We start from the raw sequence: 27,736 nt of genomic DNA, 5'->3' as shown, positions 1-27,736 counted from the left end.
GGTCACGCACAATTCCGCAGAAGGTTTTGTATGAGAAAATGTTTGTTTATACAACTTGTTGGTGACATGGAGATAAATTATCCTTACTTTCAAACAACATGGGATGCAACAAATCAGAGAAGTTTCAGTGCGCTACAAAAATGCACATTAGCAATACGTCAATTAACGAAGGGTTATAACCCAGACTCCTTAGATGAGTATTTGAATATGTCAGAAAGAATTTCATGTGGAGCTCTTGAAAACTTTTGTTATGGTGTTGTCCAAATGTGTAAGGCTGAATATTTACGCCGTCTGACATTCAACTTTTGTATGAAGCACATGAAGCTAGACATGGATTCTCTGGAATACTTGGTAGCATTGACTGCACACATTGGAATTAGAGGAATTGTCCAACGGAATTGAGAGGTCAATACATGAGGGGTGACCATCAGTATCTATCAATGATACCAGAAGCGGTGACGTCACAAGATTTGTGGTTTTCGCATGCATTCTATGGTGTAGCTGGTTCGAACAATGATTTAAACGTCCTCTGCCAATCACCACTGTTTGATGAGAAATATCATAGAACAGGACCCAATTGTTCCTTTTATCTGAATGACGAACACTACAATCATGGAAACTATATTACGGATGGAATATATCCATCATGGGTTGTATTTGTGAAGGAATGTCCATATCCAGTAACCGAAAAAAATATACGGTTCAAGGTGACACAAAAATCAGCAAGAAATAAAGTAGAACGTGCTTTTGGGGTCCTTAAAGAACGTTGGGGCATATTTAAAATGCATGCACGGGCTATGATGGTGAAGTAAACAAAAAAAATATAATGTACGTTTGTTTTATACTACACAATATGATATTGAAAGATGGAGATGTTGCGATATCTCATGTGTATCACGGGCTATGACAGGGAGGGAAGGATTCTCTCCATCCCTTAGGAGTAGAATTTATAGGGAGTGTTTTTCATGTTCATAAAAAAAATAATAAAAAAAGAGAGAATTTGAATATCTCACAAATTGTATGAATTCACTGTATGTATTGATAGGTCTCTCCTATGCCCGAATTCGATTACGGATGATCCATGAGAACCACTCAAAGTTTTAAGCACAAAATAGTAAGTTCATTTCTCTAGAGTATTTGGCTTGTTGGATTTCATGAAAGAGTTCCATATCGGCAAAATATGAGTATATGTAGCGTAGTCTCTATCAGAAGTTACATAGGCTGCTTTGTGCTACCAAGTCAGCTTAGCTTTTAGACAATTTGCACCCTCCTAAACTCTTTTAGATCGTTGTTTAAATATCTATTACCAATTACACTAAATGGTCAATGACACTAAATTTATTTGTATGATGTTATGGTTTAATGCTCTAATCATCGAGCACAATAACCGATTTAAAGACAACATAAAGATAGAATTAAAAAAAAACTAACGTTTAAGGTTTTAATAATCAGATTCTCTCATTTAATTGGACAAAGTTTGCTATGCTAGCTTACTTTAGCATTTCAACAAGCTTCACATGCATCAAACCCTTGATAAAAGATATCCATTTGTTGATCATTTGATTCGACATCTTTCAGTGTAATTTGCTCACGTTTAACATAGTACCATATAAATTTAAGATATTAATGTCTTTGCTTCAAACATGAAACACGAAATTTTTCATCAAGGCAATTGTCTACTCTATTACTACGATATATATATATATATATATATATATATATATATATATTTTAAATAAGGTAGAATATAAATAACCAAAAAAACTATTTGAAACATACTTTCTGTATTAAAGATTACCAAGACAAATAATATCAAATAACATGTCCATGCTGAATAACAATTTAACAAAACACCAACCAAAACTTGTTCTCATAAAAAAAACATTCAAAAACTTAACTAACCATAACTTACCAAAACACCCTTTTCCATCAAGCCTTCATGCGATTATAGAACTTGAGTTTCTCCTGTGTAGTCTGGAAACGCCCATGTCCAAATTTGGAAGAAGTATCAATGAACTTGAGCTTAATCTCCTCAAGCGCCAACCTGGACGTCTGTGCCAACAAGGATTGACGAAGTGTCACCACCCTCTTCTTGGGGCCCACACAGCAACCTTTGATCAACAAATAGTCATCCTTCACCACTCCATAGTGAGGGAACCCACCCATTGGAGTTATATCCTTCTCAGTCCTATGACAATCAAATAATCAACACAACATTATTTACACATTCAGTCCTCCTATAACATTTATTTACATTTTTAGTCCTCAAAATAACAAACCTGTCAAACTCAGTAAGAGCAGTATGCGACTCTAGTCCAGTTTTCCCAAGCTTGTAAATCTTCTTGTTCATTTCAGTACGATGATGGTACCCATTCTGCCCGGCTCGGGCAACCGTGAAGGAAACTCGGGCAGGGTGCCACGCTCCGATACACGCCACCTTACGGAGACCTCTGTGAGTCTTACGTGGCAGCCTAGTCACACCCCAACGAGTCACAACACCTTCATAACCTTTACCTTTTGTAACTCCAATTATATCAATCATTTCATCCTTTTGGAAAACTGCATCAATTGGGATTTGCTTTTCGAAAAATCCATAAGCAAAATCCACCTTTTGAGCTATTGTTCCTCCATTCACTTGAATCTCCATTAGGTGTGCTTTCTTCTGCTTCAACCCCTTCATTTTCCTGATCTGAGTGTGGGCCAAAACCCTGATGACAGTTCCATATTTCTTCATTTTCTCCAGCTGAGACTGAATGTCCTTTTTGCCCTCATCGGATTCGAATTTCTTTGAGTATTTGGCAAATGCTTTCTTCTTGGATTTGCACCAGTTTTTGTAGAATCTTCTCTTGATGTCTTCACTCAGATGTTGAGCCCATACAGTGTTCAATGAACGAAGGCCACGTGGCGTCTTGACATAGGCTACCACTCCAACAACCACCATTGGTGGGGTCTCGATGATGGTGACTGCTTCACATGTTTCCTTCTTGTGAAGCTCTGTGAATCAAAAGGAAGATGTTTTTTAATCAACTATATTAATCAAGAATCTGAGAAAGTTTCAGACTTTTTTTTCAAAGATTAAAAAGTATGTGGAGATCTGAAGAGGGTTTTACTTGACCCAGGCTTCTCGACATCTCTGACAATGTGAGTCATCCCAGCCTTGTAGCCCAAGAAAGCGGTTAGCTTGCATGGTTTGGTTGGGTCATCCTTGGGGAAAGCCTTCACTGTAATGGATATAAGGAAGAAAGACATTGCATAAGATAACATGATTTAATCATATCAGATTGTGCTTTTAGGTCTAGGATTACAAGTAGTTAAAGTGATTAAGCCAAGAGGATTTAAGTAAAAGAAACCAATAATATTAAATTGAAGAGGAAACGTTATTGTTCACATCAAAAACCACAAACTACAAATGAAACTTTTTGATGTTGGTTTGTGAGCTACCCAATATGGTGGATGAATGAATATAGATGTTAATCAAGAAGAATGATTTCAGCCTACAAAAATTTGTGATGCAAATAGACATGGCTTTGTTGACACGAAATCGCAAATAAGTTTGTTAAACAAAGCCATAACAGTGTTCTCAATGCGTATTTTAAGTAAAAAACAACAATGTATACCTTTCCCTCTGTGGCGAGCAGCACGCTTCCTGGGAAGAAATCCAAGGGAACCATGTCTGGGGTGCTCAAACTTCCTGTGAGACATCCTCCTCTTCCTCCTCCTTCACCTTCACCTTTAAAGTTAACAAAAAGAAAAAACAATTACAAACAATACACACCTCAAAGGAGCTTTAAATCGAAGTATAAACAAGCATATACATCTCTAAATCGACGTACACACAAAAATAGAGGATTCAAAATGATTGCAAAAGAAAGATGCTTCTCTTTAAACAGAATAAAAACTCGTATATGGTCAATTGAAGATGTTCACACAAATGCAGATCGACTAAATTGCAAAATTAAACCATATAAAGCTTATCATCTATGATTAGCATACGAAAACAGCAATCGAGGATCAAATGTGTTAAGAGAGATATTGAAAGGATGAGAGAACCTGCTAGTTGCTGCGAAGATAGCCGTGCGGCGATAGTTGCCCCAGTGAAATGCAACTAAAACCCTAGCAAATTATATATAATCGTCGTAGTTTCCATTGCACAACAAGCCCCCCTAAACTTTACAAAAAGCACCGAAATTCCCCTCAGTTTTCTAAAAGACACCTAACGGGCTTGGGATAAAGTCGGTTCTTGTCTTCCTGGGCTAACTCTGTGTGTATTTCAAAGGCAATGTTTACATCATATTGATAAAAATTAGAATTCATTTTATAGAAATAAAAAATACATGTTTATTTTGTCCAATAAAATAAAACGAATCATCGTTGTTATTGAAGATTTATTTATTTACTTTTGAAACAGCATTTTGTTAGGGCCTAGTTGAAAATATATTTACTATTTTCAAAAGGATTTTACTAAAAAGTAGTTGCGTTTCTAACATATTAAATATTTTAGTAAGTTTAAAATAATAAGGTTGTTAACGGTAAACATATCAAAATATGGTTCAAGCTCACCATACAATTTGTGGCATCCACGGCCGACTCTATGTGTAGATGAACAAAGTTAGGGCTTAAGGCCCCCATTTCTAGAGGGCCCCACTTAACCCAAAATACCCAATACAGTACAATGTCCAAATCTAGTACATATTAGTTGAATCGCTGACTTGTTGTGCACACCGCACACACCTCAAAATTTTGATTCATCAGTTCTTCTACAAGTGACGATCACACTTCTCTTCTTCTTCTTCTTAGGGGCGGCTCAAAAATCGGACTCTGATTAACGATTCAGAACTGCTGAAATACACACATCACCTTCTGTTCTTCTTCTTCCTTCTCCATTCTCGGACTCTCAACTCTCATTAACTGATAACTCGACTCCATTGTTCAAAAATTTCTGATGAATAATGATTCAAGCCTGTCACTAAAAACGGTATGTGCAATTTTTTATTTTTCAGTTTTTCTTTTCCATTATCTGTCATCTGAATCTTAGAATGTGATTATCTAATTAGGGTGTGTCACTGCACTGTGTTGTTGAAATTGTTTCTGGAATAGAGCATACTTATAATCTAAGATATCAAAACTGATTATCTAATTAGGGTTAATAGTTAAAGCTGATTAGGGTTAATGTTTTTCAGTTTTTATTTTTTCAATATTGGTGATCGTTCATTGTTATTATTAATCAAATGATTAATAATCATGTCAAAGGGCCCCAACTTTTTTGTTCGCTTAGAGTCCCCAAACTGGTTGAGCCGGCCTTGGTGGCATCATTAATGTCTAGATTAATCATTATACAAGCTAGGGTCTTAAATCACAAATTAAATGATTAAAATAAATTTAGGCAATATAATTATCTCGTGAGTTCACCTAGGTTGACTCATTAGCAACTTATCTGAATCAAGCTTTAAAAAAATTGAAAACGCTTGAAAGCGCTTTGTAGTTTAAATAACTCAAATTTAAAATAGAATGATTTTATATGAGCCAAAGTCTCACATACATGTTTCAAAAACTTTTTAAATTATTCAAAAACTCTTTGAATAACCTAAAATACTTTGGATTTTAATATCCTATTTTAAGTTTACAAGGGTCTTATATGACTTAAAGGTTCCCACAAACTAAAAACACATTTTAAGTTACTCAAAACACTTTGAGATTTTAATGACTCAAATCAAGTTTAAAAGGGGTCTTATATGCCCTAAAGTTCCACCCCACACACAAGCGCTAAACTTTTATTAACATAATATTGACTAATCATTTCAAATTCACAAAGGGGTAATCAAGAATATTTCATGATATGGGTATGCAATGCATGCATATATTCTAACCTTTTTGTCAATCTCAATAGTCTCACAATATGACAAAAGACACTATAGGGAAATCCCCTAAAGCTAATGGTAGAAATCCTACCACTAGGTGGAAATCTCGCCTATATTGTCCAAGATGGAAATCCTCTTATACTAAGAACTAAAGAACTACAGTGGCATTATCTAAAGTCTCATACAAAAGGGTAGTTAGCCTTCATGTGGATGTAAGAATTATCTAAAAATCTACTTACTATCATGCAAATATGTTGGTTGGGTCCGAGTTCATACAAGTCACACCCCCATCCTAGCATGTATGTAATAAGTAGGGTGTTAAAACTTTTTTTTTCTCAAAAATAAGTATTTTTAACTTATATTAACAAATGGTTTTAGAAAAATACGATTTCATGAATGCAAAAATAATCCACATTGCAATCAAGGTTTACATTATAATATCATATTATAAAAACCAAGAAAAACTCATCAAAACACAAAGGAAATGTATAGGGATGTGTACTCCCGGTAAACTCACATTAGTCCAATGCTTAGCACATAATCATGCTCTTCCTCACTTGCACTACACTTCTCCAAGATTTATGTTTCCCAATCATCACCTAAGCTCGTCATCATAGGTTGTTAAAAGACCAAAGTACATTTTTATGGTTCAATAATATGTCCTAATCTCTTAATGCTTCTTAAGTATCCTAATATGAATTATGGAAGCCAAAGAAAACCAAAGGAATGAACCAAACTAAAGATACAAGCAAAGTATTAGATCTAATCAGACCACCTGACACGACCTATGTCACATTGGCCGTGGATGACACACCCCATGGCATGCTTGTTGTACACCTATTTCTTTGTAGAATTTTCCAAAAGAAGCCATGAACAAAGGTTTTGACCTTCAACTCTTCAAGAGACGAATTCAATGACTCATGTAACATCAGACATAGGTTAAAATATTTCAATTAAAATTAGGAAAAGATCCTCACATGGTTCATGTCCTTGGAAGAGACATCAAACATCAAAATATCTCTCAAACTTCACTTAGAAGCTTAATGAGTACATATAACTCAATTTGCACTAAATCACAATGTGTGATTAATGTTACTCAACAAAAAGGAACCAGTATCATAAATGAAACATAAAACACATGAAAAGTAGATGTAATAAGGTATTGGGACCTTAATCACCCATCAACATTGAGATATAACCCATATAAACTTTATAGTAGCTCAAACATCATCCATAAATTAAGGTACAATAATAGATGCATAGAGTACTAACTGTTGGATTAATGTCTAAGTCCATAACTATAATTGATATATACTTGATCCGAGAGTAGCATGGTCCATTTGGGTTGCATGGCACCGGAACAGTCTGAAGGACGGATAATTGAGAAGAGGTTATTTATGGTTTATTAATATATTATAAGTTCTAATATATTAATATGAAATCATATTATTTAATTAGTATTGATCAAGAATTAATTTGGAATTAATTTAGTGATCAAAAGAGACTAATTAAATATATGGGGATTGATTGTGTAAATCATTCATTCTTATAAAGTGGGCTTATAATCCATAGTTCTTTATGTTGGGCTAAACCCATGTGGTGACCCATGGATACTTCATGGAGGTTAAAACCCATGGAGCCTAAGGAATGTGGAAAGTCATGCACATTAGGGTTTACATGGTGTAACCCTAGTTGTGTCACACTATATAAGAAGCTTCATAGCTACCAAAATCGGCACCTAAGGGAGTTGCAAGAGCGCTAGCCGAATTATGTGTGTGCAAGGAATCTCTTCTCTAGTTCCTCCATTGTTGGTGGTGTTGTGTGATTCCATTTGAGGTGCAACACTTGGGGAACTAAGTTGTTAAAGGTCCAAGGTTTCCAACTACACTAAAAGGTATGTCATCTAACTTGTATTTCATGTTGTTTATACTCCATTGTATGCTAGTTAGGATAATGCTTTGGAAATTGAAAGTTTGCATGTATATTAGAGAAAACATATATCCAAAGCATCTAGGGTTGCATGTACACCATAGGAGTGTTAGAATGCTCAAAACCCATCAGTGGTATCAGAGCCAGGTTGTTTTCCATTATACTTGATGCTACTTATTTTCAAAGCTTGAAAAAATCGATTTTCTGCTTCCTGGACAGTGGACTCGCCGAGTCCACTGGGGAACTCGCCGAGTCCCCTCACAAATCTAACCAGTGAAGAGTCTCATTTTTAAATGTCATCTTAAATGGTTTTATGTCATCCATAACTTGTCCTCAACTTATGGAACTTGAAGAGTCCTTTTCATAAATGTTTTTATGAACTCCATAACTTGTCCTCAAGTTATGGATTTCCAAGAGTCTTTTCATTAAAACCTATATTAAACTCATACGTTATGAAAACCCAAAGTTTTTGAATAGTTCAAAACTTGCCCTCAAGTTTTTGGAATTTGTAAATGCAAAGTCTCACTTTGAAACATTTAGTTCCAAACCCTAGAATTTTAAAAGTTTAAAATTCAACCCTTATACTATTACAATATTATAGGTTTAATATTTATATATATATATATATATATATATATATATATATATGTATGTATAAGAGTAAAAGTCAGTCTTACCGTTAGTAGGCCTCATTCACGAAGTCGGTCTATAAGGGGGGTATAAGGTTACTGCCTATAAAATGGAAGTTTAATGGGTGTCCACTCTCACCCACCGCTTCCTTGACTGGTGGAGGGTCGTTAGCCGAACGGGTTTGACAGGACATTTAAATTCTCATTAAAAGTATAATGATAATTATAAAGTAACTAAACACTTATAAATTCCCAATCTTAGTTACTTAGGAAAATGTGAATTTGGTGCTAACCCATGAAATTGCACTTTGCACCTTGTTAAGTCGTTAGTGGAGCGTGTGTGGTTAACCGGAACACTAATCTCGGACTGACAGTGTGTGGCAAAGGGTAGCTTGATGTTAATAATAGATCAATGGAGCGTGTCTGGTTAACCGACACATTGATTAGGTGGTTGTAACATTGGGTGTACCAAGCTAATTTGCATGGTTATTCACACCTTGTTTGTGATCCTCAGCATCTCAGTCACAAACTTGAATGGCACAATCGAGATTTAAACATGCCATTGAATTTTTCAATGAATCTCAAAGGATCTAGGAGTTTCAATCCATTTAAAACCTAATGATAAATTTTGTTTTTCATGGTGGAAATTGGTAATCGTCATTTACCTACCTTCAAATATTTTGCATTCAGATTACGACATCCCTCTTCCGAATTGTAATGTATTGTGTTGGGTCCTAGCCTTAATATTTCATGTTGGGTGTTATATTAAGGACTAAAATCAACTAAACTTGAATTTCTCCCTTATAGATGTCTAGTATAGACAACTATGGTCTTCCCAAATCTTTTGAATCAAGCTTTCCTCAAGAAGATGATGTCCCACGATTGGATCGTGGAGATGAAAAATCATGTTTCACTTCCTCCACCTCCTCCAAGAATTTTCCCTAACCCACAAGTTCAAAGTCACTCAAACCCTATTGGCTAGCAAACACCAAGATGGAAGGTCTGTGTGTGCATATGTCTTGGAGATAAAGTCACATATTGACAGGCTGGGAGAGTTGGGTGTCGAAGTCTCGAGGAAGTTGGATGTTGACTGAGTTCTTCAATCACTTCCTAAGTCATATAGCGGGTTCTTTAAGGACTACTATATGGGAGATCACGACATGAACCTTATTGATCTAACATATTTGCTTGTTGTTGCTGAATCAGGAATGATTTGGTGCACTGGAAAAGCAGAGTTGATTGGAAGATCTACTTCCCAAACTTACATGGACATTGACAATGGAAACATTGGAAGTCCAGAAAAGATTTCTCTTTCCAAAGAGCCCATATGTTTCTATTGCCAAGAGAAGGGGCATTGGTTGTGAAGCTGCCATATTTACCTGAAAGATCACAAGAATGGTAAAGTCAAAACTTTTGACTCTACTTCAGGTAAAATCCATTGTCTATCTCTATTAAGTTCCTATTTGGATATTCTCAATACATGATGTAATGTAATTACATTTTGATGTTTTGAAGAATCGAAGAAATGAAATGAAGCTTAAAGGAAGAGTATGCTGAGTCTGATCGCGAAGAAATGGATTTCAATCGCATGGTTCGATGATCTGATTTTTGACCTGCTGCTTAAGAGTTATGATAGATTGCTTAGAAATATTTAGAAACATGGTTTTCATTTATAATTGCATTGTAAGGAAAAGTTTTCCGCGTTTTATAAATAAATAAAATTTTGATTTTGTTTTATTTTACGTCTCCTTACAATGGCATTTGTGAAAAAATGATGTTTATATATTCTAGCAATATTCAATATGGATTTGATTCTTTCGTTTGTGGTAGTGACAAAATTTGTCAAATAAGGAAAGATTCTCATCGCCCAAGTTTCAGTTGGATAGAAACTTGGAATCATGCAACTTGTAGTGTGTGATGAATGAGAACCTTTGTCTTTGGGAAATTAAGGCTAAATCCTTATTCACATGAATATGTGAGCCAAGTGAAGGACTAGGGGATCGGGTACACTGGGTGTGCGCTGGTCAGATCTACCACAAAGATCGATAAGATTATTCGTCATGATTTACTAAAGCTTAGTAAATATGGTTATACTTACAGGATTAAGTATAATTCTGAATCGTTGAAAAGATTTCAATGTATAGCAGAATGAATAAGAAGAATCAAATTAGGCAGAAAGATAAAATTTTCTCCAATCTGAAAAGATGGGAGAGTACTTGAGTATCGTGTTTTATGATCATCTTAATGATTATGAAAACTATGTCACAATTGATCCTCTAAGGATATCTTAGTGCATTTGTATGGCTAAGAAGAGGAATCGTGAATTGTTGAAATGGTTAAATCTAGAAGATGAGTCATACTTCGTTCCAAAAACAAGTCTTAGAGTCATACTTCAAGCTTGTGCCTTGAGTGACACTAAATTAAGGAAGGTTTATAACACTTATCAAATGTAGAGTAAAAAGTTTTCTACTCTTGTACATTTGAAATCGGTAAGTTGTGATGTTTTGGATAAAACAAAGACCAACTAATGCCAATTATGTGAAGTGTTAGTCTTGATTAGAATCCGCACTAACTCTTGAATATTTGTTTGTCGAGTCATGTTCCTTGACAAAGTGAATCTTATAGTTCAAGAGGTCAGTGGGATTCTTAAAGATCTTGAAAGTTTCAAGAACTAATCAAGAGTAAACCTATTGTTAAACACTAGCACACGACTTGAGGTTTGTAACCTATCGTGTTGACATATTCTTATTTATGTGCCCATTCCAGTTAAAGTTGACTATGCATGTGAGTTCTATGAGTTCTCAGTTGTTTGCATAACAACTTGGAAGCGATGACATGCCCTTGTGCTGCCAGGTGGCAAGAAATTAAGATTGAACAAGTTCAGTCCATATGAGTTTGGATTTGTCACTAACCTTGTCATGTGATTATAGTTATGACAAATTCACATGGATAGGAACACATACACCATAAAATCTAAGTGTCATAAGGTTTCTCTCAAATTCATGAAAATGATTGTGAGGAAACGCTTTCACTAAGTAGATTTTAAGGAGATAGCAATTGTGATATTTGCATTCTCAAATTCGATTATGATTACGACATCCCTTTTCATAATTCGAATTGTGAAAAATGGCAAAAATGTCTAAACATTTGAGACTTATTGTTGTAAGTTCTTAAATTGTTTAGACACACATGTGGGCTGTCTAAGGGAAGGTGTATGAGTTTGAGAAGCCTAGATAAAGTCTTATCAAAGCATCTCGTATCATAAATCTGAACTTTGGTAATGAAAGTCAATAAGTATTGATTTCTAGAAGTCCAACTGATTTCATAATACATGTCAAAGCTAGTGGAAGCATAAGTGTTATGATAGTAATATAATAATTATTATGCTGGTGGGAGCATAATCAATTATGGTAAATGTTGCAAGTTAGCAATGTTAATTATAGAAAACAAAAGTTTCAATCTGCAAATTGAAAAGTTGTTTTGCTATAATTAAGGGAGAGGAAATTATACTTCATTTCAAATCTAAAAACTTAGATTGTGAGATTTTAATCAAATTTAGTCATGGTTGTGTTAATTGCATTCTCAAAATTCGATTATGATTACGGTATCCCTTTTCATAATTCGAATTATGAGAACATGGAAAATAAAAATATTGTAGCAAAATATTGGTTAGGTATCATGTCTTTATGAATCGTGTCCAATATGCTTCGGGTATAGGATCGATTACATGTGCTATAATATTTATCTGTTCTAAAATTTTCCTAATGCCTAGGGCATTAAGAGGGAAAAAGGAATAGAACCGGATATGAATAAAATGATTAAACAACTGTTAAAGACAATCTAAGGTTCGCTAAGGATTGGTCACTTGTAGTTGGAAGTATAATAAAAATGGATGGACCATGTTGACATATTTTGAAAAGAGGAAACTCTTGTTCAGAAGTGATAGTCAAAATGGGGATATGGATATGTTTCCATAAGTGAAAGTTATTCCTTAAATTTGTGTAAGATTAGAAAACTTAATGCAAGAAGGATGTTCAAAGGTATGTACTTTGAATTTGAGACTTCGTTTCCATGGAACTGCTCTCCATTGGAATACTTTGTAATGTTTGTTGCCAAGTCTCTGTGACTTTTGTGCATAGTCATTACAAGAGGATCATTGCATATAAGTTTAAAATCTAACAAATTATAGTAAATGGCAAGAATTTGATATTCTTACATTTACGGTAAGGATTTGGAATTGAGAAATGAGCATCATTGAAATATTGTCAATTGATCTATTTCACAGAGTAAGGACCATAGACAAAAATAGTGTGCATGCTTGGAGCATGGCATGACTATTGTTTTAATTCGAGTATTAAGTTGATTATTCGAAACATTATACAATGAATAATGAGTAATCAATATGGGACTCAAAAGTTTTTGGGCCATATAGGATTAGTATTATTCTTGTGTTTCACTTTGCATGTTTTGACTTCCCGAATAACTATGTTATTCAAACCATCCACAGTCAATCATACTTTGGAAGTAGGTATTGAGGCAAGACTGTCATGAATGGGTCTGTAGAGGTGTTTTAGTCATAGCACAGGCTTGCTATAGTGTTCATGAGTACTCCTGGAATAAGATTCGAGTATTGGATTCAACCCACGCTCATCTGAATCACTTCATGGGTTTTATCACGAGTGATTGTGAGACGATAGTATCTTATATTCTTGAAACGGAGACATGTGAGTTGCAGTTGAAAGTCGGTTGCACATTGCGTATGTAAACGCACCAGTAACTTGGTGTTATAAAATATATTGTTGTGTGTGATTTGATGAGTAAGTACAAGCAAGCATTTGAGTCGAAGTTTATCCGTTCATTTTACCCCATGTGGATAAAAGCGATATATGTGGGCCCCTCGATGATTTAGTGATGACACCCCTAAGTGCTTGGCCAAGCCTGGACTGATTTGATTTGTTCAATTAGTCAGTCGTCATAAATCGGAAATCGGGAAACAACAGATAGACAGATAGAATGATTATAATCCATGTCTCAGTCCATATGATATCTAAAATGGAGGAATATATGATCCCTTATCTAATGGACGCATCATTGACTAGGTCAGAGTTCCACAGCGGCTTTTAAGAGCTACGATTGCTAGTCGGGTTGTGGAGTCGTACTTGCAATAACAGTTATTAGACTTATCCAAGTGGGAGACTGTTGGATTAATGTCTAAGTCCATAACTATAATTGGTATATACTTGACCCGAGAGTAGCATGGTCCATTTGGGTTGCATGGCACCAGAATAATCTGAAGGATGGATAATTGAGAAGAGGTTATTTATAGTTTATTAATATATTATAAGTTCTAATATATTAATATGAAATCATATTATTTAATTAGTATTGATCAAGAATTAATTTGGAATTAATTTAGTAATCAAAAGAGACTAATTAAATATATGGGAATTGATTGTGTAAATCATTCATTCTTATAAAGTGGGCTTATGATCCATAGTTCTTTATGTTGGGCTAAACCCATGTGGTGACCCATGGACTCCATGGAGGTTAAAACCCATGGAGCCTAAGGAATGTGGAAAGTCATGCACATTAGGGTTTACATGGTGTAACCCTAGTTGTGTCACACTATATAAGAAGCCTCATAGCTACCAAAATTGGCACCTAAGGGAGTTGTAAGAGCGCTAGCCGAATTTTGTGTGTGCAAGGAATCTCTTCTCTAGTTCCTCCATTGTTGGTGGTGTTGTGTGATTCCATTTGAGGTGCAACACTTGGGGCATTAAGTTCTTAAAGGTCCAAGGTTTCCAACTACACTAAAAGGTATGTCATCTAACTTGTATTTCATGTTGTTTATACTCCATTGTATGCTAGTTAGGATGATGCTTTGGAAGCTAAAAGTTTGCATGTATATTAGAGAAAACATAGATCCAAAGCTTCTAGGGTTGCATGTACACCATAGGAGTGTTAGAATGCTCAAAACCCATCGGTTCGGTACTAGGGATTGACTTTTGATAAAATTCGATTTTCGGGAAATTGGGAACGGTACGGTTCGGTACCGGTTCCGTCCCACACTCATCCCTACAACAAATGGGACATAAAAATCATCATAGTACAAATTACTCCCAAAATTTTGAATCTATCATCCTCTAGGATTAAGAAATCCTTAAGTAAGCTCAATAGGAGCTAGACACCCATAAAACCCCATGAACAACAAGATGAAGTATGACCTAACAAAGTGACACTAGATTTGGACTAGAAGCCATGAATTAGACTTAAAACAAGTTCATAACATCGCATTAATCATGAAATTCATAGTTGAGAAGATAGGGTTTGGAAAACCCTAAAATCTCCACCAAAGCCTAATTAGACTCAAATAAGAGTGGGATTTGCAACCACAACCATGGATAACGAACTCTATATTATATATAAACATAAATCAACTTGTATTGTCAGGTTAAATCATCAAATTTAAATTCTACAATCTAGGGTAAAGTAAGCCCATTAAACAACACCAAACTACCAATTCTTACAACTATTTACTAGTCGTAGTTTGGAGATGGTTGTGATAATGGATTTAACATTTAAAACTCGCATGAACATCATAAATGGTAGTGAATTTTGAGTTTTCACAAACACACAAACCGTAGAACAAATTTAGAGGATAAATGAACAAGAGACTACCTCTAAATGCAAATTATTGAAAGGATTTGATCAAGACTTCAACCAACAACTTCAAGCTTCAAATCTCCATGGATTTGGGAGAGAAAAATAATGAATTAAGAGGGAGATTTGGCTGAGTTTCATGATGCAAAAGAAAAGGGGAAGAAGAAGGTTCAAATAGACTAATTATGGTCACTTATGCAAGTACAGTCCTCCTTGCTATTCTTTTATCTCATTTGATCATCTTTCACTAATAAATCCACCTACCACAATCTATTTTCATATCAAACCCCTCCTGACCATATTCCTAACATTTTAAATCCTTTATAGTTAAATAGGTTGGTCAATATTCCCATTTTTACCCATTTAAATCTTCAAATAACTATAAAAGTCTTTTATTCAAGGTTTTACCTCCATAAAATATCAATTTTTTTTTATTATTTTATAGTTAGTTTTATTTTATTAAAATATTTTTTTAAAATTTCCCATTTTTTCTCCAAAAAGCTCAAAACTTTTAGGCCCAAAATTAAGATGTTACAGTTTTTATGTGATGATTTCTTTTAATTTCACAATAAGATTGAATGGAAAATTATTAAAGATTATTTTTATATATTTTTTATTATTTAACTAAATGACAATCTTACCTTTTAAATAATGAAAAAAATATTAATTTTATTGTAATGTACTTGATGAGTTTTTATTGTATTATATTAGTCTTGTAGAAAAAAGGATTTGAATTAACATGTAGCTTTTTAGATGTACATTTTTAAAATAATAAAACATGTTAGGAGTCTAAAGTCTATTTTGGAAAGTTTGAGTGAATATTTGTTTTCAATGTTCAAATTTCCTAAAGATGTTCTTGAGTGCTTTATATAACGGCCGTCATTTGAGGTATTAATTATTAAGTATTTCTTAATTATTGTTGGGCTAAATATGGATAAAAATGACTATTGGAGTGGACATAAGCAAGTGGGCCAAAGAATTGGGCCGCCCATAAGACGTACGCTGGGTGTAGCCTTGGTGTACGCAGGGCGTAGAGGCGCGCATTGGATGTGGGGGGCGCATGCACATACGCGCAGCGTACGTGAGCAGATGCCAAAACCCTAATTTTTAGGGTTTAAGACACATAAATACCCCATTATAGCCACCCCCTGGCCTCCTTACCAGCCCCTCACCCTCAGAAACCCTAAATACCCTCTCATACTCCATTTTTGTGTGTGTTTGGCATTTTGAAGATTAGTTTGGTGAAGAAGAGCTTGGAAGAAGAGAAGAGAAGTTGGAGAAGAGGAACTTGAGTATCTTGAGCTCAAGGATCTGATATTATCTCATCTTTTAGCACTCAAAGGAGGTATAAAGCTTCCAACTTTCCTCATAGAAGCTTAGATCTAGGTTTATGGAGTTTTGGACCTTTTTAGGTCCAAAGGAAGGATTTTTATGATGCAACTTCTTTTTTAAGCTTGGGGTTGCCACCCTCAGAGCTAAATGCATTCCTTTAGCAATAAAGTTTCAATCTTTAAGGTCCATTTGTGACCATGCATGAGATCTAGCCATTTCCATGGGAGTATGTTGTTATTTTCCAAGTTTGGGTTCATTTGGTGGGTTGCAAGCCACCAAGTAATCGACTTTATGGATTAAGACGTTGAAGAGGACTTGGATCTGTAGTTATAGCCTCTGGAGTTAAGTATTAAGTGCTTAATGGGAAAAGTAGCTTAACAGGGTAGTACGCTGGGCGTACCAACCAGTACGCGTAACGTACAAGCCACACAGCAGGTACGCCCTGTGTACAGAGGAGTACGCCCCGCGTACTCGACAGTATTGGGCTTTACATCTTTGGGCCTCGGATTGGGCCAACCTTTGGACTTGTCAGCTATTGGACCTTAGTGGCCCATCAGAAGTCAGGTTTTTAGGCTAAGGACATGTTTGGGCTTAGGGAAGGCCCGTTTGAGAAGTTGGGCCTAATTTAGAAAATTGGGCCATTAATGGGCCTTTAGTAGGCCATTAGTAGACTTAGAAAGATTAGGTGGAATTGGGCCTTAGATATGGTCCAAATTAGAGCAGGGGTAAAATGGTCATTTTACCCTTAGAAGGATTCTCAATTTTCTGACTAAGCATTTCTGTATAGAGTTAGCCGGGGAGTCGTGGGAGCAGCCAGCAGAGATTCCTCACGCACGAGTTCAACATCCAGTTTGAGAGGTGAGTTTCCTTCAGTAGGAACGGGTCTACGGCACCAAGGCCGCCGCGTAGTATGATTATGTTAGTAGCTGAGTGTGGGCGAGGCCCGTATCTCCCAGTTAGTCGAGTGTGGGCGGGGCCCGTATCTCATAACTTAGTTTGATTATGGAGATATGCCTGATTGATAGAATTAGTTATACTTGTTGTCTGTGTGATACTTGTATATGTGTGTAGTAGCTGAGTGTAGGCGGGGCCCGTATCTCATAGTAGTCGAGTGTGGGCGGGGCCCGTATCTCGTAGTAGCTGAGTGTGGGCGGGGCCATATCTCAGAGTCAGCGGAGTGTGGGCGGGGCCCGTATCTCCCACTTAGCGGAGTGTGGGCGAGGCCCGTATCTCCATAAGTGTGGGCGGGGCCCGTATCTCTGAGTAGCATGTTATATGTGTATGGTATGTGGTAGTTTGAGGAGACTCACTAAGCTTCGTGCTTACAGTTTTCAGTTTTGGTTTCAGGTACTTCCGGTAGCAAGGGGAAGGGCTCGGGATGATTGCAGCGCACACACCACATGTTTTAGCCTTGGATGTTTATACTCTGATATTTGATATACATTGATATGATGTTTGAGATATTATGACATGTTTTTGGGATAATTATGGTTTATTTAATATTTTAAAACGAAATTTTTGGTCTGTATTTTTGGGATGTTTCACTTTAGGTGCTGTTTGTTTTTTTAAAAAACATCACTTTTTGTTGGGCGGCGCAGCACACGCGCAACACTTGTCATCTCGTAGCAGTTTGTTTTTTTGCAAGGTTTCAGTCTACAAAGCCTCTGGACGTGTTCTGGTGGTGCAATACTTAACTTGCATCTTCAAACCTCTTCAACTTTCATTTTTTTTCAAGTTTTTTTTTAGAGTTTTGGTATAACTTATTTTTTTAAACTTTGATTTTTTTTTACTTTGATTTATGGATTTGATATATTTTATTTTTATAGTTTCCACAATTTTTTATAACTTGATTTTAAAAAAAAAACTTTGATTTTTTATTTTTATTTTTTTTTACCTTTTTTCCTAATAATATTTTCAGTTTCGGTTGTATCTTTTTTAACATGTGTAATTTTTTTATGAACTTTGTAAACATCGTTTGCACTATTTTCTTAATTTGTTGTTGTTGTTGTTGTTATTATTATTATTATTATTATTATTATTATTATTATGTTTTTTAAAATTAGTTTTTTTTTCTAGAATAAAACTGATAGCCTCTTTTACATTTTTTAAGATTTTTTTAGAAATTTTATATTTTTGTTTTTTTACATGTTTTTTAGTATTCTTTCAATGTTTTAAGACTATAATTATTAAAATTTCGGTGTTGAGAACTATTTTCGGTTTATAAATTTAGTTTATTTAAATTTCAGTTTACCGTAGCAGTCTGAAAATGTCAAAAAAACAAACATGATTCTTATTACAAGTTGCAGCCGTTTGGTAAATCTCTTCTGTTGCATAGGGTTGCAGAGGTGGCCCGCAGACATTTCATGAATTTTTGCTTCGAAAAAACAAACAACACCTTAGCTTAGATGTACCTTTTTTTGGGGAAGAGATGATCAGGTGGAAAAAGAGTTTGCGTCGGAAGATGTTGGATGATTAGGGGTTGGCTTGTTATGTTGACTCTTTTTGGTTAAATGAAGGTGATATTTTTTATAATGAACCTATGTCATATGAGTGTGTTTGATTAAAAGTGTACATTGTATTCGTAAAAGTGGAATTGTGTGTGTTTTCGAAGTTTTGAGGGATGATAGATTGTGTTTGGATAATTTGATGATCCAAAAGAAAATTGGTTATAACTCATAAGTACCAAGTGATTTTTGGAAGGATGTGCGAACGAGTCCAGGATCTTTATCAGATATATTCCAAGGTTGAATGTGTTGGAAACTATTAATGAGATATCGTTGCGTCTTGTTTTTTCAAGTCATTTTTTGTTTTTAAACTTCTGATCTATTCGCGAAGTGAAGATATGACTTATATTGATTTGTATGAGATTTTTTGATGGGGTGTCTCTTTTTGATGAGGATGATTTTTGTATTTAGGTATTATATGGATCTAGGTGTTTTTTGTTCTCTTAAATCATACACTTTTTGGAATTTGGATAGTAATTCAGTTTTTTCGACGGGTTAACAAGATGGAATAAGTTTGTGTTGGTAAAAATTCATATTTTAGCTAAGGAACATTATCAAAACAGATTGGGTACGAGAGACAATTTAGATATGCGAGATATGGATTTGAAGCCACTCTTATGACCGTTCTGTATTTTGGTGATTGAATCAACGTCACACATTTTATTTTGTAAGGCTATCCTAAGTGGGTTGAGCGTTTTCCAGCATGATCACCTATCACCTCACCACCACATCAACGACGCCCCTATGGCCTATGGGGGTGGTGTTCACCTCTTCCAGTATATAGTGTATAGAGAGGAATGAGCGTTGTTCGAACCACGACCAAAAACGCTAACGCACTACCCAGGATGGTGTTCACGCAGACAAGCGCTGGACACTCCAAATAGCCTAATAGTTATCAATCTATATATGTAAAGGTGAGTTCTTATAGAGGAATTTCGTTGGTTTTGTCTTTTGTATTTGGATGATCAGATTATGTTGAATTTAAAGGGTTACACAAGTGATTTGACATAATTGTTAAACTGTTTTATCTGCGATGTGGTTAATCTGGATTCATCGCGACAATGTTTTCAGGGAATGTCGATTTTGGCTGGAGTCTCTCTTTGATTCAATTCTTGTTATTTTCTTTTCTTGGCTTTAAATCGGGTTGTAGTAAGTTTACTTATTCTTCATATAATCCCAATTTGACATTTAACTTTTTGAAAGAACCAAATTTGATTTCTTGTATTGTTTATATTTGCAGCTAATTCCTTGCTAATTTATCTAATAAAATCTTTTCTTTGTTCAAAAAAATATATAAATAACTAATATGAAAACTGGTTATATTTATAAGGACATATTTGTTACTTAGATTATTTTAAGGTTTCATGACACCAACAAATGATCAAAGTCGAGTATATCAAGGTTTCATGACAACCAATGATGACAAAACAGATCATTAGACAACTGTTGTCCACTATGATCCAACTATTCAAGCTCAACTTAAAAACAACTTCAATCCACATCTTTCAACTTCAATTGAGAGATATACTCCAGCTCAATCCAAAAATGACCTCAAATATGTAACAGAAATTGATGGAAACAAGAACAAGTGGTTTTATTCCAGAAAGAAGATATTAAATTATATAAAAATAACTAAACTTTATGTTTCTTCATGGGATTACAGACAGATTCATCTTCTTCTTGAAGTCTATCCCTCACAACCCACAAAAATTACCCAAATTTAAAAGAATCAATAAAAAAGATTTAACCCCAAAAAAAGAAAAACAAAAAAAGACTTTGCAAAATCAATCATCATCAATGTATCAGGTCCCGATCCCTTTTTATCTACACACATTCACTGATAAATATTTCACTCACAGACCAATCAAAACCTTCATCCAGACCTTTCTTCTTTCTTCTGTAACATCTCTATTCTTCTTTCTTCAATCTTCAATCTTCTTTCTTCACGTCTGTATCACTTCAGTCACAATCCAATCCACAAACTTCCAACACAATCCCACCCCTGTCCAAAAACGGGTTGACCCGGACCCACAACAGAGAGAAAATCGACGCCAACAAGATCGACCACACAATCAAAATCGTCGGAACCCCACTTTGCTTCCCCATCATACCCTTCAAGAACGGATACAGATGCAAAATCACCCAAATCGCGAAGAACAATCGACCAAAAAGCGGACCCCATGATTCGTATCCATTGCTAATCGCATCAGATATGCCAACAATCACACCGATTATGTTGATGATTAAGAGGGTCAATGGCGGGATTAAGAGGGTCGTCCATTTGAAGAGATAAAGCTCTGCAAAATCACCATCGTCTCCTCCTTTTGACGTAACTGTAAAATTCGTGTTGACTCCGGCCAATACTTTGAGTAGACCTTGAAAAAGGGCAAAAAGATGAGCTGAGACACCACCGATTACCCAAAACTGTTCGTTTCTCCATAAATCATCAATCCCAACACCTCCCCATTGGATTTCGAGAATGCTTGTTACAGCAATGGATAAAAACATGAGCATGAAGAGAATACTTGCGTAATTGCTTATCTGCAAATTTGTACAACAATCTCATCAGTCATCAGTCATCACCAATCTTTTTAATCTTTGATAGATTTTCAAAATACTTACCTCAGGAACAATAAACTTTCCAGTGAGTAGACAAACAGCAGGAAGTGTACAATAGGCAACCAAGGGGACAGATGTCAACGGATAAACAACCGAATTTATATACGAAAACCGTTCCAACGGTTTCAACCCGCACCCGTACCCGTACCAAATCGGACAATGTCGGCTCAACAAGATTTCAACCGACCCAAGGGCCCACCTAAGAACTTGATGAAGACGATCCGATAGATTAATAGGAGCCGAACCCTTAAAAGCTGCCCTTTTTGGAATACAATAAACCGATCTCCAACCATGACAATGCATCTTGAATCCCGTTAAAATATCCTCCGTAACCGACCCATAAATCCATCCAACCTATTTTTAAAATTAAAAAAAAAAAAAGTTAAGTATATATTAAAATAAGAAAATAACCGCTAAACGCGTCCATTTCGTTGGTCCCGTTTTGTTACAAAAACGGGACCATGAAATGGATCGTGGGTCCTGTTTCGGTTTCGGTAACAGAATCAGGACCAACGAAATGGGTCCTGTTTCGGTTACAGGTTTCAGTGACAGAAACAGGACCCACAAAATGAAAGAGGATTTTAATGGAATACCTCTTTTCCCCATTCGGTTTTATCTTCATAACCGCAACTAATAACATGAATGGCTTCTTTCAAGAGTGATGCAGAAGTTGCTCCGGGAGGAACACCGCCGTCTTCCAAAAGTGTTGAAGCGATAAAAACCGGAGATTGACCGAATTTTTTCTCAAACTTTATTTGAGGCATGAGTGATGACTTCTCACTATCGATTCCTATATTCAAAAGAAGAAAAAAAAAATAATTAGGGTTTTTGACATAAAAAGATTTTGAAATTGGTCCCCTTTAAAAGCACGATACTTACCTTCGATTCCTTCTTCGATATTCTCTAATGCATGTATTTGTGGTGAAGTCTCTTTATTCTTCTTATTACTCTTGTTTGTTTTCTCCTTTGACTTCCCTTTTCCTTTCTTCTTTCTTGATGACAAACAACAACAAAACCATTTTGGCAAACAATTGCATGTTTTCCCGGGTGGTTTCTTTTTTGTTGGGGCATCGTATCCATACAATGCTTGTCTCCTAAACACACACCCCGTTCCCACATATATTGGCCCTTGGATCCCATCAAGCCCTTTCATATTAATCTAATACAATATCAAGTTGAAATTAGTTTATGATCATGACATTAATGTTATATAAAGATTGAGAAGTATATGGAGTTGAAGAGTTAGTTACATACATCGAAGAACACAACATTACGATTTGAGTATCGATCATGTCGATCAATACCATCGAATCTTTGAGGAAATTGAACATAACAAATTTTCTTTCCGGATGTGGGGTCCATCATGAAACACATAGATTCTCTAAGGGCTTTAGAGTTGTTGATGTAGTGATCACAATCGACATTGAGCATGTAAGGTGCGTTTGAGATGACAGCTGACACCCGAATCTTTTCAAGAAAAAAGAGATGTTAGAAGCAACAAAAAAAACTATAAAAATCAAGAAAGTTTTTTCCTACCAAAGAATTCATGGCACCAGCTTTCTTGTGATGATCAAATCCAGGTCTCTTTTCACGAGATACATAAACAAGACGTGGCAATTCATTTCCTTCTATGTCATGTACACCATTATTCCCAAGAAAAACCTATTTTCATAATAAAAGAAACTTCTTGTTATTATTAAGTTTATATAACAATTAACAATGTTAAAAGAAAACCAATATATTAAATTTATGAACACCTGAATCATTCCAGGATGATCCCTAACATCATTTCCTGGCCATGGAGTACCATCTTGCATAGTCCACCCTTCTTCCGGAACCTTCTGAGCCATTGTCACAAGCCCATTGATCCTCACCTTAAAATCTTCATACTCCCTCTATAATTTTATAAAGTTTATCATCATATAGTTTATTATATATATATATATATATATATATATATATATATATATATATAGGTTTGACCTAAAAAGTCAAACAATAGACTTACCTTCATAGCACGACGTTCCCTTACAAATGAGGGGTGTACTTTATCTTTAAGATAATCAACTTTTTCAGCAAAATACCACTCAGGGGCACGTGGCTCAATGTTAAACTTCTTGCAAAAGGGTACCCATTTTCTTGCAAATTCAGAAGTTTCTGAAAGAGCTTCAAAGGTAAGCATGGCAGCACCATCATCAGACACATAGCAAGCCACCTTGTCCACCGGATAATCCACCGCCAGGATTGACAACACCGTGTTGGCGGTGATAAGTGGCGGCTCTTTCAACGGATCCACTGTACTCACAAACACATCTACAGGAGCTAACTCAGATGGCTTCCCCTCTTTCTCATACCTAAATAAAAACTTATGTTAAAATTTTTTAAAATAGAGAATTAAAGATGCAAGAAAGATTAATGGGAATCGAACAAATAACAATTTATGTACCTTAGTGACAATCGATCAAGGTATGTTTCACGTTCAATTGGGAACCATTTTGGGAATTGATCAAAAATCCATGAAACAGCAAACCATATTTCACAAATAACTGAAATGAGCCACAAGGCGTATGCATCGTTCACAGGGTGGAGGATTCTATAGTGGAAAAAGAGGCCAAGAATCACCATACGAATCAATATCACCATTCGATATGGATTTATCTTGCTTGAAGAAATCGGTAGCTTTCTTGAAAGTGGTTGCCTCCCTTCATCCATCCTATAAAGATTTTAAAAAAAATAGTCTTTTTTAGTAGATTGCATGTTATATTAACAATTAACAATAATAAGACACCTTTCATCTAATACTAAGTCGGGTAAAATGATGCAACCTAAAAGCAAACATGGGTCCTTAACTCCTTAACTCCTTTTATCTTTTTTTTTTTTAATTGAGAAAACGATAACACACTTGAGGAAATATAAGGAAAAGGTAAATGAGGGCAACTTTTGTAGAAAGGGAAAGCCTTTTTCTTTGACTTTCTATATTGAGTAGTTGTTTCTATAATAAGTCGTAAAAGAATATTTATATGTAGCTTACCGGATTAATTCTTGTCTCCATTAAGTCAAAAAGAAACAACACCTTAAAGGTTATGGGACATATGTATGCATGAATGTATATACATATGACTATAACAAGACAATAAACTACATCAAGTGAACTTTTTTTGTGCGACTAATTACCAATTATGCTTTCATAAGTCGCAATGTGAATTTATAATTCTTTTTTATCGATGAAAATTGAAACATTTGACTGGATACATAGTTGACTTATTGTGTTTAACTTTCAATGAAATATCCCAAACACCCTCCTACAATGACAAAAAAGAAACAGAATCTTGGGGGATAAAATCAAAAGATATGTGACCTTAACAAGAAATATTGTCAATACAAAGGTAAAGTTGCAACTTTTATGGGGCAAAAAGTGTCCAATAAAGTAATAATATACGCAAGATTTTGTGTCATTTCTATATAAAGATTCGATTTTTATAACTTATAATTACTCTAGAACTAAACTAACAAACAATTATAATAAAAAAAAATTATATTTTGAAAAGGATCCACTTACTTGGGCATATCAGGATCATCAACATCTCCATCATTATGTCCACCACCCTCATGCTTAACCATTTGGAGTTTATCATTTTGCCTTTTCCTCCATTCCTCCATTCTATCTTTCCAAGCAACTGTTCCATATCCATAAACTGCCAAATCTTTCTTAGGATCCATTGGTCTAGGTGGCACTATAAACACCAAAAAAAGATTAGTCAAGAAAACTAATTGTCTTTAAAAAAAATTCAAACTTTATCATAAACCAATTCTTACAAGAAACTTGTGAAGCCGTATCAGAAAACGGCATAGGATGGACACGTTTTGTCCGATTCATAAATGGTGGAATAATTAAAGCATGTTTATCAGCCGAAATCCCATCATCCTTCAATAAAACAAAAAATAAATAAATAAACTTCACAACTTTAAATCACAATAAAGTTCATAAATCTTGATTTTGACCCAATGACACTAAGCCTCTGCAAAAGCTGCAAAAGGATTATTCTTTCAACAACCCCTGAGCTGTTTCACACAAATCAGGTACACAGTGGCCCACTATCTGGCATAAGAGCACAGTGCCCAAGGGTGTTTAAAAGTTGTATGAATTCGTAAATTAAACTATCAAGAAATAGAATTATGGCTATTAAGCCTATTATATTACTACCTCTTGACCAAAAGTAAGAAGAGGGATCTCAGGGTTCAAGGCCGCTGCATCCACCTCAGAAGGGGTGGCAAATCCGGAAGCATTAGATGGGCCCCGCCCAATATTAAGACGCGAAGAGAACGCCATGTCAGCAACATTGTGAGGATCTCTTCCCGAATAGTTTGCAAGATCAAACTCATTGTCCAAATCATCAAATCCCTCCTCATCTTCATCACCATCAACTCTTGGACTCCCTAATCAAGATCCAACAAATTAGATAAAGATTCACAAAATCTAAGTGTTTCTAGTAAAATTGGTATGAAAAAGATAAAATTGACCATTTTTGCTTACCTTTAATCCGCTTGTATCGAGTTTTGCATTGAGGACAAGCTTGATTACCCTCTCTTCTTTCATATTCATAGCAAGGTCTACAAATCGGGAAAGCACATTCATTGCAAGCAACAAATGGTTCTCCATCAACTGTTATTTCAATCTCATCTCCACAAATCTGACAAATCTGTCCACTCAATTCTTTAACAGAAGTCACCTGTTGAAAGAAATCGAAAGTAATTTAGATTTCATCGAAAGTCAACTAATTAATCCTTAAATCTTGACCGACAGATCCCAAATTAACATGGGTTCCAAGAAAAAGGTATAATCTTTATTTAACTACCTAATAGATAAAGAAAAACAAGATTTCAAGTGATAATCTTTGAAATCGAAGATGAATTGTGTGATGTGAAACACAAATCTATCATATGAACAGTGATTCTTATCCAAAAGAGTAGTTTCTTCAACACTGTTGAAGCCACCGACAGAAATAAATATAGAAAATTTGCTTTATTTGGCCATATGAACTCAAATTAGAAGTTCAAATGTACGAATTCAGTTCAAGAAGTAGAGATATTGCAACATTTAAGCCATAAATGGAAGTAAGATTTGAAACCCAGTTGAGATAAAAAGAAGAAGGATTTAGATTGGGAATTCTAACTTACTCTTCCAACTTCATCCGCATTGATTAGAACAAATTCATTACGATTGTGTGAACCCGCAACAAGCCGTCCTTTTGTATCCATTGAATCACCGAAATACACACAAACTTAAACACATAAACACTGAAAGAAACAGACTTTGAGAAATCCAAGAGAACGCACTTCACACGACAAATCTCTTGAAGAAACCCATGAACAAAGTAGAGACTAGAGAGCTTTCCTCTCTTTGTTTCTCTCTCTAACTCTCTCTCTACACTTGTTTGTGTTCTTTCTCTCACTTATTTAATATACCCATCAGAGAGAAAACCAAACCCACATTATAATACGACTGAAAATGAAATGTAAACAGCAAATACGTATATGATTTGGAATATAATATATGAAAGATAAAAACCAAGATGTTGATTAAAAAAATCAAGTGGTAGTTTCGATTGATTCCTTTCTTGATGGAGAGAAGAGAACCCAGTTGGGGGGTTTGTTGAGCTGTAATGTTTTGTGTTTGTGGATCACAGAAAAGGGGTTAATGGTTGAAGAAGAGATCAATGAAAAAGATAACTTGTGTTAATTTTTTAGAGAGAGAGAGAGAGATGGGCGTTGAAAGTTCAACGCGTAATACATAAGGGACACAGACACAGATCGCTTTGATGGATCTGTGGGAGGGTTTTTTGATGATTTTAGTGAGAGAAAGTAGAGTATGAGTTGTAATTCGGAGGAAGTGGGGCCCTGTCGAGGAGATGGTGGTGGTGGGGAGGTGGGCCCCACCATGTACGGTGGTTCTTGGAGGGTCCGAGCAAGGGTAGGATAGTAAATTACCAAATTCGGAAATTCGTCGGCAGGATTTGCCGCAAGATAAACCCCTTTGAGATTAACTGTCGGTGGGGTGGGTATAAAGGTTGTACTTTTCAGATTGAGATGACGATGATTTACCGGAGTTCTTGAAATCTTGAAGTGGTTGTCCGGCGGTGGTGGTGGTGGTAACGGCGGTTGGGGTTTCACTTTTAACCTTTTTCTACCATTTCACGGTTTTAAC

At 35.4% G+C, this 27,736-nt stretch overlaps 3 protein-coding genes across 4 annotated transcripts; 1 reads left to right on the top strand and 2 right to left on the bottom strand.

Annotated features, from left to right (window-relative positions):
* Nucleotides 1–413: 413 nt before the first annotated feature.
* On the top strand, nucleotides 414–812 carry LOC145122376 (uncharacterized). The gene has a single exon (XM_079057983.1). The coding sequence runs from the start codon at nucleotides 414–416 to the stop codon at nucleotides 810–812; it is 399 nt and encodes a 132-aa protein (XP_078914109.1).
* A 953-nt stretch (nucleotides 813–1,765) lies between these two features.
* On the bottom strand, nucleotides 1,766–4,123 carry LOC145119220 (large ribosomal subunit protein uL3z). Of its 2 annotated transcripts, none has more exons than XM_079054840.1 (5): nucleotides 4,051–4,123; nucleotides 3,618–3,730; nucleotides 3,111–3,221; nucleotides 2,280–2,994; nucleotides 1,766–2,188 (listed from the first exon to the last, which is right to left on the bottom strand). In XM_079054840.1, exons 2-5 carry the CDS (start codon nucleotides 3,700–3,702, stop codon nucleotides 1,930–1,932), a joined length of 1,170 nt encoding a protein of 389 aa, XP_078910966.1. In that variant the 5' UTR covers nucleotides 3,703–3,730; nucleotides 4,051–4,123; the 3' UTR covers nucleotides 1,766–1,929. The 2 variants fall into 2 exon arrangements, with proteins under 2 accessions (XP_078910966.1, XP_078910967.1); XM_079054841.1 differs by having other exon boundaries at nucleotides 3,618–3,724; nucleotides 4,051–4,096.
* Nucleotides 4,124–20,504: 16,381 nt separating this feature from the next.
* On the bottom strand, nucleotides 20,505–27,324 carry LOC145120677 (cellulose synthase A catalytic subunit 2 [UDP-forming]-like). The gene is made up of 14 exons (XM_079056476.1): nucleotides 26,710–27,324; nucleotides 26,066–26,261; nucleotides 25,736–25,968; nucleotides 25,348–25,456; nucleotides 25,091–25,265; nucleotides 23,978–24,244; nucleotides 23,540–23,885; nucleotides 23,289–23,426; nucleotides 23,068–23,193; nucleotides 22,786–22,998; nucleotides 22,411–22,690; nucleotides 22,125–22,321; nucleotides 21,535–21,885; nucleotides 20,505–21,453 (listed from the first exon to the last, which is right to left on the bottom strand). Exons 1-14 carry the CDS (start codon nucleotides 26,788–26,790, stop codon nucleotides 20,872–20,874), a joined length of 3,294 nt encoding a protein of 1,097 aa, XP_078912602.1. The 5' UTR covers nucleotides 26,791–27,324; the 3' UTR covers nucleotides 20,505–20,871.
* Between the last annotated feature and the right edge of the window lie 412 nt (nucleotides 27,325–27,736).

The sequence above is a fragment of the Lactuca virosa genome, chromosome 6, assembly GCF_052849685.1.
Source record: "Lactuca virosa cultivar CGN04683 chromosome 6, Lactuca_virosa_CGN04683_v6, whole genome shotgun sequence".
Taxonomy (NCBI): domain Eukaryota; kingdom Viridiplantae; phylum Streptophyta; class Magnoliopsida; order Asterales; family Asteraceae; genus Lactuca; species Lactuca virosa.
This window is presented reverse-complemented; position numbering and strand designations above follow the sequence as displayed.

Bases quoted from the DNA above. Each gene is read 5' to 3' on its own strand.
- LOC145122376 (XM_079057983.1), top strand. From the start codon at position 414: ATGAGGGGTGACCATCAGTATCTATCAATGATACCAGAAGCGGTGACG.
- LOC145119220 (XM_079054840.1), bottom strand. From the start codon at position 3,702: ATGTCTCACAGGAAGTTTGAGCACCCCAGACATGGTTCCCTTGGATTT. The intron at 2,995-3,110 runs GTAAAACCCTCT...TTTGATTCACAG, and splicing joins TGTCGAGAAGCCTGGGTCAA to AGCTTCACAAGAAGGAAACA. The intron at 2,189-2,279 runs GTTTGTTATTTT...TGATTGTCATAG, and splicing joins GCTCTTACTGAGTTTGACAG to GACTGAGAAGGATATAACTC.
- LOC145120677 (XM_079056476.1), bottom strand. From the start codon at position 26,790: ATGGATACAAAAGGACGGCTTGTTGCGGGTTCACACAATCGTAATGAA. The intron at 23,886-23,977 runs GTACATAAATTG...GTTTTTATTTAG, and splicing joins CTTGATCGATTGTCACTAAG to GTATGAGAAAGAGGGGAAGC. The intron at 21,454-21,534 runs GTAAGTATTTTG...ACAAATTTGCAG, and splicing joins GAAAGTTTATTGTTCCTGAG to ATAAGCAATTACGCAAGTAT.